At 26.8% G+C, this 13,460-nt stretch overlaps 1 protein-coding gene across 2 annotated transcripts; it reads right to left on the reverse strand.

Annotated features, from left to right (window-relative positions):
• Window positions 1–4,116: 4,116 nt before the first annotated feature.
• LOC119765177 lies at window positions 4,117–13,138 on the reverse strand. Of its 2 annotated transcripts, XR_005276545.1 has the most exons (4): window positions 12,889–13,138; window positions 12,697–12,816; window positions 12,317–12,599; window positions 4,117–4,790 (listed from the first exon to the last, which is right to left on the reverse strand). XR_005276545.1 is itself a non-coding variant. In XM_038248528.1 (3 exons), the coding sequence occupies exons 1-3, from the start codon at window positions 13,102–13,104 to the stop codon at window positions 12,436–12,438; spliced, it is 504 nt and encodes a 167-aa protein (XP_038104456.1). In that variant the 5' UTR covers window positions 13,105–13,138; the 3' UTR covers window positions 12,118–12,435. The 2 variants fall into 2 exon arrangements, 1 of the variants encoding a protein (XP_038104456.1); XM_038248528.1 differs by lacking the exon at window positions 4,117–4,790 and having other exon boundaries at window positions 12,118–12,599; window positions 12,885–13,138.
• Window positions 13,139–13,460: the final 322 nt, after the last annotated feature.

The following is a 13,460-nucleotide window of genomic DNA, read 5'->3' on the forward strand; positions in this document are numbered from 1 at the left end:
CAGAACTACTTGCTCGTTGAGTTAGTTGCGATGGGTGCGGAGTTCTACAGAGTTGTTTAGTCCCTCTAAGGATCATTCTCAGCTATGCACAGTGGTCCAGATCGCAAAACTTAAGTGGAAAATGGATTTTCCGAAAAATGGTGACGTTTTGGAGCTCTGGTGTCTTCAGAAGAATTGTTGCAAATGGAAAGGGGCAACTTTTGGTTTGGTTGAAAATTAGGGTGGTTCACGATTAGGGTGATTTAGAAAATCTAACTTTACAGGAATATTTTTGGGAATTTTGTTGTCTTCTAAAAAGTTGTTGAGCTTGCCAATCCAAAAAACTTTGTCCAAGACACCAACATTTTATCTCGTAATCTACGCCTTCTATGACCAAATTTATAGAAAGTATCTGAGCAAACCTTCAAAAATCAGTTTTTTGAACGTGGCATTTCAGGATTAAGCTTTAGAGAAACGTGATATTGGGAGCACTTTTAGAGCTCTAAAAACGAACATTTTTATTTTTTTAATTAGGACTTAAGGGTCAAAAGATACAGCCATTTTAAGGTTAAAAAGATGCAAATTTAAAACTTAAATATCTCGACATGTCAAAAAATAAAAATAAAAACTGATTTTTGAAGGTTTGCTCAGATGCTTTCTATAAATTTGGTCATAGAAGGCGTAGATTACGAGATAAAATGTTGGTGTCTTGGACAAAGTTGCTTGGATTGGCAAGCTCAACAACTTTTTAGAAGACAACAAAAATCCCAAAAATATTCCTGTTAAGTTAGATTTTCTAAATCACCCTAATCATGAACCACCCTAAATTTCAACCAAACCAAAAGTTGCCCCTTTCCATTTGCAACAATTCTTCTGTAGACACCAGAGCTCCAGAACGTCACCATTTTTCGGAAAATCCATTTTCCACTTAATTTTGCGATTTGGACCACTGTGCACTGTAATTCTAATCATTTTCTGATACAAATATAAATCAGTTGCATGATCAGTTGCGATTTACCATAAAATCAAACACCTATCTTCGTCATATGGAGAGTTTGATGCTCGATTAAAGCTCCAAAAATACTATTTAGGCAATAAATTTACCAGCAACAGCACCACCTCGAGTAAGCACGCAAATTTATGCCACTTACTGGCCAAAAAGATCAAATTTAATGCACTTTTGAACATAATTTCTATTTTGCGAGACCATTTCTCATCATTTTTGTGGAACACACACATCCACACGCAAGATCAGAGGTTAACTGCTTAACGAAAGTCGTCATCAATATCTTTTCACTTGCGCTAACGATTTCAAAGCGCTTAAGATATAAAATTGCTTTCAACTACCGGCAACATGTTCTTTTGACCATTACTTAGTCACTCACTTGAAAAATAATCCCGAAAAATGTAAAGCACCGACAAAAAAAAACAAACGCGCTAAGTCTTCTGACGTTTGAATTTTGAATACCCATTCCAATCGAAGGCTGAAGAAAACCGAGCGAGGAGCGAAGACAAATAAAGAACAAAGGGTGGCCACCAACACCACCAACATGCTGGTGCAGCGCCTGTTAGAGTGAGCAAGTGCTGCTAGGAAACTTTCTCTATAAATGCTACTTTTCGTGATTGTTCTCTTTAAATTTCATCAATTTTGGCTGCACTAAGCAGACCCAAAAGAGCACTGGAAGAAAAAAAGAACTAAGCCGAAAATAGAAAAGTGGGCGTGGCCCAATGCACTCGACTGATTAGAGTACATTTTTGAAATATTTTTTTTAAATGCTTGTAAAAGGAATAGCATAACTTTTAATAAAAGTGAAAATTAACAGAAATGTTCACAAAAAGTTGCTCTACTCTACTGTGTTAGTGAATTTCAAGGAACAATCTAGATTATCCAGCATCATTCAAACACGACCGCTTATTAGGCTTAAAATGGGCATATTTCCCCAAATTATTGATGCAAAAATCTTCCTAGAACGTGATAAGCCATTATCGTCATCTAGGGTGAATTTGATTTTATGTTTGACAAAGAACTTTGTCTTAAAGCTCTATCTGCGGTTTCAATTCAAAATTTTCGAAAATGTAGCTGTGCGTCCGGCTCCGACGAGAAGCCCCCAGCAAAGGATGTTTGCCACGCGAGAGAGTTTGACAGATCGAAGGGCCCGCCGTCGACACCATTCTCAAAGTACGCAACGGCACTCACGGCACTCACGGCTGACAGTGGGCCGAGTACAGTAACAGCGCAATCTCATATCCCACATCCCCCTTCTGCTTTTTAAAAAATATATCCACGCACATATGATAATGAGTTCTAAAAAAAAAGTTCAAAAAAACTTTATCGACTTCAAGGAAGCGAATTATATACCAGACAAGACCTAACCACCCAACTTAACATTCAGACCGGGACCGAAATAGACTTTTCCATTCGACGGAAGGGAATATCAAGCATTTTCGTTTCAAGAAACGCTAACCATGTCGACTGGGATTGAACCCAAGCTAACTGATGTGAGAGGCAATCCCGTTTTCCACTACTGAAACTTCAAAGTGTTGATTACAGACTGTCTAGGGAAAACAGACTGGCCGATGCAAATTAAATAAGCATTGGCAACGTATGTGTCGAGTTAGCAACACTGCCAGTTTTGCTGGGCGAAAAGGGGCGCTTGGTGTTCAGCGTGTTTGGTATCCAGCGACATTGGCCAATCTGTCAACCTTGTCAATCGGTTATGTTGAGCTGTAAACATTAGGAGCCCGATTGTAATACATGCCATTTCCCTATTTTTATATATCTACATTGGACCTTTAGAAAAAGTAAGCAAGATATGTTACATCCAAAGGCGGTCAGGCCATTGCTGTAAAACTTCATTAAGTCGTTGGTAGTCCCTTCACTTCACACGCTAATAAACGTAGCTCTCATTTTCTACAACACTGCACGGCAACACACACCGATGTGTTCTCGCACTACCCGAAACACGGAGAGACCTACGACCGTTGGTTCCGTGGGCACGAGGTTCTTTTTGAGCGAGTGAACGGTTCTTGGTAAGCAATCTCGCTTTCCGGTGCTGGGAGCAGTACCGGAACATCATCCTACCCAAGCTTCCACGCGACTGCAAACTCGCCGAAATGTTCCAAACACTCAATCCATTTCTCTATCCTTTCTTTGGCTCTCGAATGCCGAACAGCCAGAGCTGGAAATCTCCTAGGCGGACATCACATTGTTTGCAGCATTCAAGCTTGAAGCGCGCGGGGAGCAGTGTCCACGAGGGCTTCCTTCTGCCGCCTTCAGACAACAGCACCTCAAGCAATCTCTTTGATTCTGATCTCAGAGAATCAGCCTCCGGCCAAGTCTCGGAAAATTTACGTCAAACACGTGGCAGTAACGTCGAGCCAACCGAGCAACAATCGCGTTGCCAAGCAACCATAGTTGAACTCGGCAACTCATGGTATCCTCAGCGGAAATTGGCCCAGTCCAGTTTACAGCCTCCTACGATCTAAGCCAACAAGGTAAGGTCCACTCGAAACAAATTGCGGTCAGCGAGCAAGCAATATTCTCCTACCTTAAACACATAAGAGGAGAAGAATTGCCCAACCAAGCCAACTTCAAAGCGCGGTGATGCGGTATTTGCAGTGGTCATTGTTCCAGTTCATGGCGGTGAGAAGCAGCCAATGTGATCGAGCAGACCGGCAAGCTACAACGTCTTGCTCCACGATCACTGATACTTGAACAGATCACACGTGAACCAGCTGTTACATCAGGTAGCAAACTCCCGCACATCACCACCACCGACTTCGTTCTCAATCATACTTCGACTAGCTGTTTCCGCCACTACAGCACACGGAACAAAATCCGGTTTGCGGAATCGCAAACTTTGCTTCCGATTTGCTTTAAAAATCGCAAATCTCGGTTTCCACCCGTCAGCAGGAAGCATTGCTTCCGATATCGCAAACGAAGATTTTCGATATCGCAAACATAACGCAGTAACGCCTACCCCGTCAAAAGCACGCAGCACGCAGCCACTTCAATATTTACCTTTTTGAATTAACCGTTTGTTGCCGAAATTTTATTGGAAATAAGAAGAAGAAGAGTTTTCTGAGTTTTCATTTCTTTATTACATTACAAAACCAAATCAAATAAATTCTGGGTCACTAAGGAATATCAATTTCACACAACGTGTTGCTTTTGAAAGTTTATTCAAAAACATGGACCAAGCGGCACTGGTGACGGTTCGAAGGAGTATATTTGCAAGATCCGGCAGGACGAACCGGCCTCGAAGTCCGTGATGTAGCTGGGAACTCCTGGGCGCCGTCGCCGCCGTTGGCACGTTGCCACCCGTGACGTGAATTCGGTGCTAGCAGATGGAGGAGTAGGAGGCGTGGCCGCTGTGCACTCGTTAATGCTCCACTTGCACTTTGTGACCGGCACCGTTTTGCATTAAGTGCAGCAGGGTGTGCGAGTTCTGGTCGACGCCGGCGGTGAGGACACCCGGATAGATGTGCTGCTAAGAACGGTGCAGCGTGCTCGGACCGGCGATCTGGTTGATTTCCGGCGCCGGACTCTGTTCCATGGAACCGCGCAGCGCTCCGTTTTGGAGGCTGTTTTTGTTTTCCTCTTTGTGACTTTGGGAAAGGTCAGGTTAATGCCGGAACTGGAGGCATCTGGCGCCACACAAGGCAACGAAGGCGCCCTTAGCTGAGCGCCACGATCGGGATTCCAAATCCGACCTCCACCTCGAGGATCGATTTGAGCGGAGCGGCCCGCCTTGAACGGGTTCTCTCCTTTTGTTCGCCCTGCGGGACAGAATCTCCGCCAGCAGTCGGATCTGTAAAGAAGTTTGCTAAATTTTATTTTTGCCAAATTTAATATTGAAAAAAAAGTAAAAAAAAACATCCACAATAACGACCCCCAGGTCTTTTTAGTCTTTTTTGCAAGTTTTTCCACCGGAGCAGGCTTGGTTTGGTGTGTTGTTTGTCTTTATAGCAGGGAGACGACTCCCTTACCTTACCCTAGTGACTTAACGGCCTAACAACAACCGAGGCCGGGACCTACGTTTTACTTCCACATCCGATAGAAGGTTGGAACAGATGGGAATCGAACCCATGATCATCCGCTTACTAAGCGGATAGCGTAATCATTCGGCTAAGCCTGAATTTTAGAAAAAAATATAAAATTCTAAAATTCTAAAATTCTAAAATTCTAAAATTCTAAAATTCTAAAATTCTAAAATTCTAAAATTCTAAAATTCTAAAATTCTAAAATTCTAAAATTCTAAAATTCTAAAATTCTAAAATTCTAAAATTCAAAAATTCAAAAATTCAAAAATTCAAAAATTCAAAAATTCAAAAATTCTAAAATTCTAAAATTCTAAAATTCTAAAATTCTAAAATTCTAAAATTCTAAAATTCTAAAATTCTAAAATTCTAAAATTCTAAAATTCTAAAATTCTAAAATTCTAAAATTCTAAAATTCTAAAATTCTAAAATTTAAAATTCTAAAATTCTAAAATTTAAAATTCTAAAATTTAAAATTCTAAAATTCTAAAATTCTAAAATTCTAAAATTCTAAAATTCTAAAATTCTAAAATTCTAAAATTCTAAAATTCTAAAATTCTAAAATTCTAAAATTCTAAAATTCTAAAATTCTAAAATTCTAAAATTCTAAAATTCTAAAATTCTAAAATTCTAAAATTTAAAATTTAAAATTCTAAAATTCTAAAATTCTAAAATTTAAAATTCTAAATTTAAAATTTAAAATTCTAAAATTTAAAATTCTAAAATTCTAAAATTCTAAAATTTCTAAAATTTAAAATTCTAAAATTCTAAAATTCTAAAATTCTAAAATTCTAAAATTCTAAAATTCTAAAATTTAAAATTTAAAATTCTAAAATTCTAAAATTCTAAAATTCTAAAATTCTAAAATTTAAAATTTAAAATTCTAAAATTCTAAAATTCTAAAATTTAAAATTCTAAAATTTAAAATTCTAAAATTCTAAAATTTAAAATTTAAAATACTATAAAATTTAAAATTTAAAATTCTAAAATTTAAAATTCTAAAATTCTAAAATTTAAAATTAAAATTCTAAATTCTAAAAATTCTAAAATTCTAAAATTCTAAAATTCTTAAATTCTTAAATTCTAAAATTCTAAAATTCTAATTTAAAATTCTAAAATTAAAGTTTAAATTCTAAAAATTAAAAATTTAAAATTAAAATTCTAAAATTTAAAATTCTAAAATTTAAAATTCTAAAATTTAAAATTCTAAAAATTCTAAAATTCTAAAATTCAAAATTTAAATTTAAAATTCTAAAATTCTAAAATTCTAAAATTCTAAAATTCTAAAATTCTAAAATTCTAAAATTAAAATTTAAAATTCTAAAATTAAAATTCTAAAATTTAAAATTCTAAAATTCTAAAATTTAAAATTTAAAATTTAAATTTAAAATTCAAAATTTAAAATTTAAAATTTAAAATTTAAAATTCTAAATTCTAAAATAAAATTCTAAAATAAAATTCAAAATTCTAAAATTCTAAAATTCTAAAATTCTAAAATTCAAATTCTAAAATTCTAAAATTTAAAATTCTAAAATTCTAAAATTCTAAAATTCTAAAATTCTAAAATTCTAAAATTTAAAATTCTAAAATTTAAAATTCTAAAATTTAAAATTTAAAATTTAAAATTCTAAAATTCTAAAATTTAAATTCTAAAATTCTAAAATTCAAAATTCTAAAATTCAAATTTAAATTCTAAAATTCAAAATTAAATTTAAAATTCTAAAATTCTAAAATTTCAAAATTCTAAATTCTAAAATTCTAAAATTCTAAAATTTAAAATTCTAAAATTCTAAATTCTAAAATTCAAAGTTAAAATTCTAAAATTTAAAATTTAAAATTTACTAAAATTTAAAATTCAAAATTAAAATTCTAAAATTCTAAATTCTAAAATTCTAAAATTTAAAATTTAAAATTCTAAATTTAAAATTTAAAATTCTAAAATTCAAAATTTAAAATTCTAAAATTCTAAAATTCTAAAATTCTAAAATTCTAAAATTCTAAAATTCTAAAATTCTAAAATTCTAAAATTCTAAAATTCTAAAATTCTAAAATTCTAAAATTCTAAAATTTAAAATTCTAAATTCTAAAATTCTAAAATTCTAAAATTTAAAATTCTAAAATTCTAAAATTCTAAAATTCTAAAATTCTAAAATTTAAAATTTAAAATTCTAAAATTTAAAATTTAAAATTCTAAAATTCTAAAATTCTAAAATTTAAAATTCTAAAATTTAAAATTCTAAAATTCTAAAATTCTAAGATTCTAAAATTCTAAAATTTAAAATTTAAAATTTAAAATTCTAAAATTTAAAATTCTAAAATTCTAAAATTTAAAATTTCTAATTTAAAATTTAAAATTCTAAAATTTAAAATTCTAAAATTCTAAAATTCTAAAATTCTAAAATTCTAAAATTCTAAAATTCTAAAATTCTAAAATTTAAAATTTAAAATTCTAAAATTTAAAATTCTAAAATTTAAAATTTAAAATTCTAAATTCTAAAATTCTAAAATTCTAAAATTCTAAAATTCTAAAATTCTAAAATTCTAAAATTTAAAATTCTAAAATTCTAAAATTTAAAATTCTAAAATTCTAAAATTCTAAAATTCTAAAATTTAAAATTCTAAAATTCTAAAATTCTAAAATTCTAAAATTCTAAAAATTCTAAATTTAAAATTCTAAAATTCTAAAATTCTAAAATTTAAAATTCTAATTCTAAATTCTAAAATTACAAATTCTAAAATTCTAAAATTCTAAAATTAAAATTCTAAATTCTAAAATTCTAAAATTCTAAAATTCTAAAATTCTAAAATTCAAAATTCTAAAATTCTAAAATTCTAAAATTCTAAAATTCTAAAATTCTAAAATTCTACAAATTTAAAATTCTAAAATTTAAAAATTCTAAAATTCTAAAATTCTAAAATTTAAAATTCTAAATTTAAAAATTCTAAAATTCTAAAATTCTAAAATTCTAAAATTCTAAAATTCTAAATTCTAAAATTAAAATTCTAAAATTCTAAAATTCTAAAATTCTAAAATTCTAAGATTCTAAAAAAAATTCTAAAATTCTAAAATTCTAAAATTCTGGGTTCTAAAATTAAAATTCTAAAATTCTAAAATTCTAAAATTCTAAAATTCTAAAATTCTAAAATTCTAGGTTCTTAAATTCTTGGGTTAAGTTCTAAAATTCTAAATTCTAAATTCTAAAATTCAAAATTAAAAAATTCTAAAATTTAAAATTCTAAAATTTAAAATTTAAATATTAAAATTAATTAAATTCTAAAATTCTAAAATTCTAAAATTTAAAATTTAAAATTTAAAATTTAAAAATCTAAAATTTAAAATTTAAAAATTCTAAAATTCTAAATTTAAAATTCTAAAATTTAAAATTTAAAATTCTAAAATTCTAAAATTTAAAATTTAAAATTCTAAAATTCTAAAATTCTAAAATTCTAAAATTCTAAAATTCTAAAATTTAAAATTCTAAAATTTAAAATTCTAAAATTCTAAAATTCTAAAATTCAAAATTCTAAAATTCTAAAATTCTAAAATTCTAAAATTCTAAAATTCTAAAATTCTAAATTCTAAAATTCTAAAATTCTAAAATTTAAAATTCTAAAATTCTAAAATTCTAAAATTTAAAATTCTAAAATTCTAAAATTTAAAATTCTAAAATTTAAAATTCTAAAATTCTAAAATTCTAAGTCTAAAATTTAAAATTCTAAAATTCTAAGGAATTAAAATTCTAAAATTCTAAAATTTCTAAAATTCTAAAATTCTAAAAATTCTAAAATTTAAAATTTAAAATTCTAAAATTCTAAAATTCTAAAATTCTAAAATTTAAAATTTAAAATTCTAAAATTTCAAAATTCTAAAATTCTAAAATTCTAAAATTCTAAAATTCTAAAATTCTAAAATTCTAAAATTCTAAAATTCTAAAATTCTTAAATTCTAAAACTCTTAAATTCTTTAATTTCAGAAGATTAAGAAATTTAAGAAATTTAAGAAATTTAAGAAATTTAAGAAATTTAAGAAATTTAAGAAATTTAAGAAATTTAAGAAATTTAAGAAATTTAAGAAATTTAAAAATTTAAAATTTAAAAATTTATGAAATTTAAGAAATTTAAGAAATTTAAGAAATTTAAGATTTTAAGAAATTTAAAAATTTAGAAATTTAGAAATTTAAGAAATTTAAAAATTTAAGAAATTTAAGAATTTAAGAAATTTTTAAGAAATTTAAGAAATTTAAGAAATTTAAGAAATTTAAAAATTTAAGAAATTTAAGAAATTTAAGAAATTTAAGAAATTTAAGAAATTTAAGAAATTTAAGAAATTTAAGAAATTTAAAAATTTAAAAATTTAAGAAATTTAAGAAATTTAAGATTTAAGAAATTTAAGAAATTTAAGAAATTTAAGAATTAAATTTAGGAAATTTAAGAAATTTAAGAAATTTAAGAAATTTAAGAAATTTAAGAAATTTAAGAAATTTAAGATTTAAGAAATGAAATTTAAGAAATTTAAAAATTTAAGAAATTAAAGTTAAGAAATTTAAGAAATTTAAGAAATTTAGAGTTAAATTGAAATTTAAGAAATTTAAGAAATTTAAGAAATTTAAGAAATTTAAGAAATTTAAGAAATTTAAGAAATTTAAGAAATTTAAGAATTAAAGTTTAAGAAATTTAAGAAATTTAAGAAATTTAAGTTTAAGAAATTTAAGAGTTTAAATTTTAAGTTTAAGATTTTTAAGAAATTTTAAAATTTAGAAATTTAGAAATTTTAGAAATTTTAGAAATTTTAGAAATTTTAGAAATTTTAGAAATTTTAGAAGATTTTAGAAATTTTAGAAATTTTAGAAATTTTAGAATTTTAAATTTTAGAATTTAAGATTTTAAGAAATTTAAAAATTTAAGAATTTAAGAAATTGAAATTTAAGAAATTTAAGAAATTTAAGAAATTTAAGAAATTTAAGAAATTTAAGAAATTTAAGAAATTTAAGTTTAAAATTTAAGAAATTTAAGAAATTTAAGAAATTTAAATTTAAGAAATTAAGAAATTTAAGAAATTTAAGAAATTTAAGAAATTTAAGAAATTTAAGAAATTTAAAAATTTAAGAAATTTAAGAAATTTAAAAATTTAAGAATTTAAGATTGGAGATTTAAATTTGAAGTTTAGAAATTTAAGAAATTTAAGAAATTTAAGAAATTTAAGAAATTTAGAGTTTAAGAATTTAAGAAATTTAAGAAATTTAAGAAATTTAAAAATTTGAAATTTAAGAAATTTAAGAAATTTAAGAAATTTAAGAAATTTAAGAAATTTAAGAAATTTAAGAAATTTAAGAAATTTAAGAAATTTAAGAAATTTAAGAAATTTAAGATTAATTAAAGAAATTTAAGAAATTTAAGAAATTTAAGAGTTGAAATTTAAGAAATTTAAGAAATTTAAGAAATTTAAAAATTTAAGAAATTTAAGAAATTTAAGAAATTTAAGAAATTTAAGAAATTTAAGAAATTTAAAAATTTAAGAAATTTAAGAAATTTAAGAAATTTAAGAAATTTAAGAATTTAAATTTAAGAAATTTAAGAAATTTAAGAAATTTAAGAAATTTAAGAAATTTAAAAATTTAAAAATTTAAAAATTTAAGAAATTTAAAATTTAAAAATTTAAGAAATTTAAGAAATTTAAGAAATTTAAGAAATTTAAGAAATTTAAGAAATTTAAGAAATTTAAAATTTAAGAAATTTAAATTTAAGAAATTAAATTTAAGATTTAAAAATTTAAAAATTTAAGAAATTTAAGAAATTTAAGAAATTTAAGAAATTTAAGAAATTTAAGAAATTTAAAAATTTAAAATTTAAGAAATTTAAAATTTAAGAAATTTAAGAAATTTAAGAAATTTAAGAAATTTAAGTTTAAGAAATTTAAGAAATTTAAGAAATTTAAGAAATTTAAGAAATTTAAGAAATTTAAGAAATTTAAGAAATTTAGAAATTTAAGAAATTTAAGAAATTTAAGAAATTTAAGAAATTTAAGAAATTTAAGAAATTTAAGAAATTTAAGAAATTTAGCAAATTTAAGAAATTTAAGAAATTTAAGAAATTTAAGAAATTTAAGAATTTTAAGAAATTTAAGAAATTTCAGAAATTTATGATTTTTTTTGTATTTTTGTATTTTTGTATTTTTGTATTTTTGTATTTTTGTATTTTTGTGTTTTTGTATTTTTGTTTTTTTTTGTATTTTTGTATTTTTGTATTTTTGTATTTTTTTATTTTTGTATTTTTGTATTTTTGTATTTTTGTATTTTTGTATTTTTGTATTTTTGTATTTTTGTATTTTTGTATTTTTGTATTTTTGTATTTTTGTATTTTTGTATTTTTGTATTTTTGTATTTTTGTATTTTTGTATTTTTGTATTTTTGTATTTTTGTATTTTTGTATTTTTGTATTTTTGTATATTTGTATTTTTAAATTTAAGAAATTTAAGAAATTTAAGAAATTTAAGAAATTTAAGAAATTTAAGAAATTTAAGAAATTTAAGAAATTTAAGAAATGTAAGAAATTTAAGAAATTTAAGAAATTTAAGAAATTTAAGAAATTTAAGAAATTTAAGAAATTTAAAAAATTTAAAAAATTTAAGAAATTTAAGAAATTTAAGAAATTTAAGAAATTTAGCAAATTTAAAAAATTTAAGAAATTTAAGAAATTTAAGAAATTTAAGAATTTTAAATTAAATTTCAGAAATTTATGATTTTTGTATTTTGTATTTTTGTATTTTTGTATTTTTGTATTTTTGTATTTTTGTATTTTTGTATTTTTGTATTTTTGTATTTTTGTATTTTTGTATTTTTGTATTTTTGTATTTTTGTATTTTTGTATTTTTGTATTTTTGTATTTTTGCATTTTTGTATTTTTGTATTTTTGTATTTTTGTATTTTTGTACATTATGTCATTTTTTATATTTTTTTTGTGTATTTTTATGTTTTTTTTTGGTATGTTTGTATTTTTGTATTTTAGTGTTTTTGTCTCCTTCATTTTGTTAACCCTGCTGGTTTCCTGCGAGGTGACCCGATTCGATTGAGACGAGAAGGCGAGAAAATCGTTCGGGTGTGCACCGGCCAAGCAGAAAATCAACGAAGAAGCCGTCATAAGTACTCCTAAAGAATTTTTCAACCCAAGCATGTTTCCTTCATGTCGATCTAATCGAACTAGTCAAACTAGCGAGGTTGACCGTTCTCGATGCTGAACTTCAGTTTATTAATTTACTAGGCGCAATTTACTTTTCTGCGTTTCTAAAAGTTTTACTTACTTTTGTGAGGTTTCCAACACGGGCTAGTCCAACGGAGAGGGGGTCGGCGACTCATTTCCGGATGCTTAAAAACGACGGCAGTCTCAGGCCGCTTGTTCCTCCAATCCTATTGGCCAAATTCACCGTAAACAGCTTGTACTCATGAGACTGTCCTTGGTAGGGCAGGCACCTGTGCGGGAGTTCGCAATCCCGAGTGAGGAGCAGTTGCTTGCTGAAAGCCCTGATGGATTGGCCCGCTGGCCAGTTGTTAACATGGGTTGGCGGATGATTTTCACGTAGCATCCTACAAAGCACAACAATAGTTAAGGTTATTGGGACTGCTTAAACATTTAGAGTTCTTGCACCCGGAAATTACCGAGTGAGTCACCAAAAAAGCTTACTTGAACAACGCTCAGCAGGAACAGGTCCAACCCGCCAGGCTCTGCTTCCCCCATCCCTTTTCCGGTTCCATCTACCGGCCTTGGAATCGGCTGTATCGAACTGGACCGCGGCCGTTATTCCTGTTGGAGATTACTTGTGCCTTCAGCAGCTTTCCGCTTTTAGAAAATTTTACACACACACAACTCACTTACGTTCACGGAACCGTCCGGAACCGTCCACCAACGCAGTGTCCGGCCTGAATGAAAACGGACCACAATCTTGTGATCGGTTCCACACAAATTCTCACCAAAACATATCACGGTCAGTTTTTTGGTGTTTGTTTTGACTTTGGAAATCGCGCGCCAGCTGATTCTGACAGCGTAACGCATTGGCTGCGGCAGACGAAGGAAAAAATGGGCCGTAAACATGATGTTTTCGATTTCGCAAACATTTTGCTTCAAAATTGAAAGCATTTTTTTCGATATTGCAAACATTTTTCATGATTTCGGAAACGTCAAATGTTTTCGATTTCATCGCTAAAAATTTTCGGATCCGCTGACCGGATTTTGTTCCGTGCAATAATAGAACGGTTTGACTGGCCGAACTGGAGTTGTATGGCGACAATACTGAAGAATTTAACCACAGCACACGCAGCAAACAAGCAGAACGACGACCCTCCAAATTCCTGTCTAGGTGCAAAACCTACTGGATCATTTAAGCTGGGAGATGATACATCAAGGTAGGCCTGCCTGGTCTCTGATGTAAAACTTAATACATTATTTAT

The sequence above is a fragment of the Culex quinquefasciatus genome, chromosome 1 (assembly GCF_015732765.1).
Source record: "Culex quinquefasciatus strain JHB chromosome 1, VPISU_Cqui_1.0_pri_paternal, whole genome shotgun sequence".
NCBI lineage: Eukaryota > Metazoa > Arthropoda > Insecta > Diptera > Culicidae > Culex > Culex quinquefasciatus.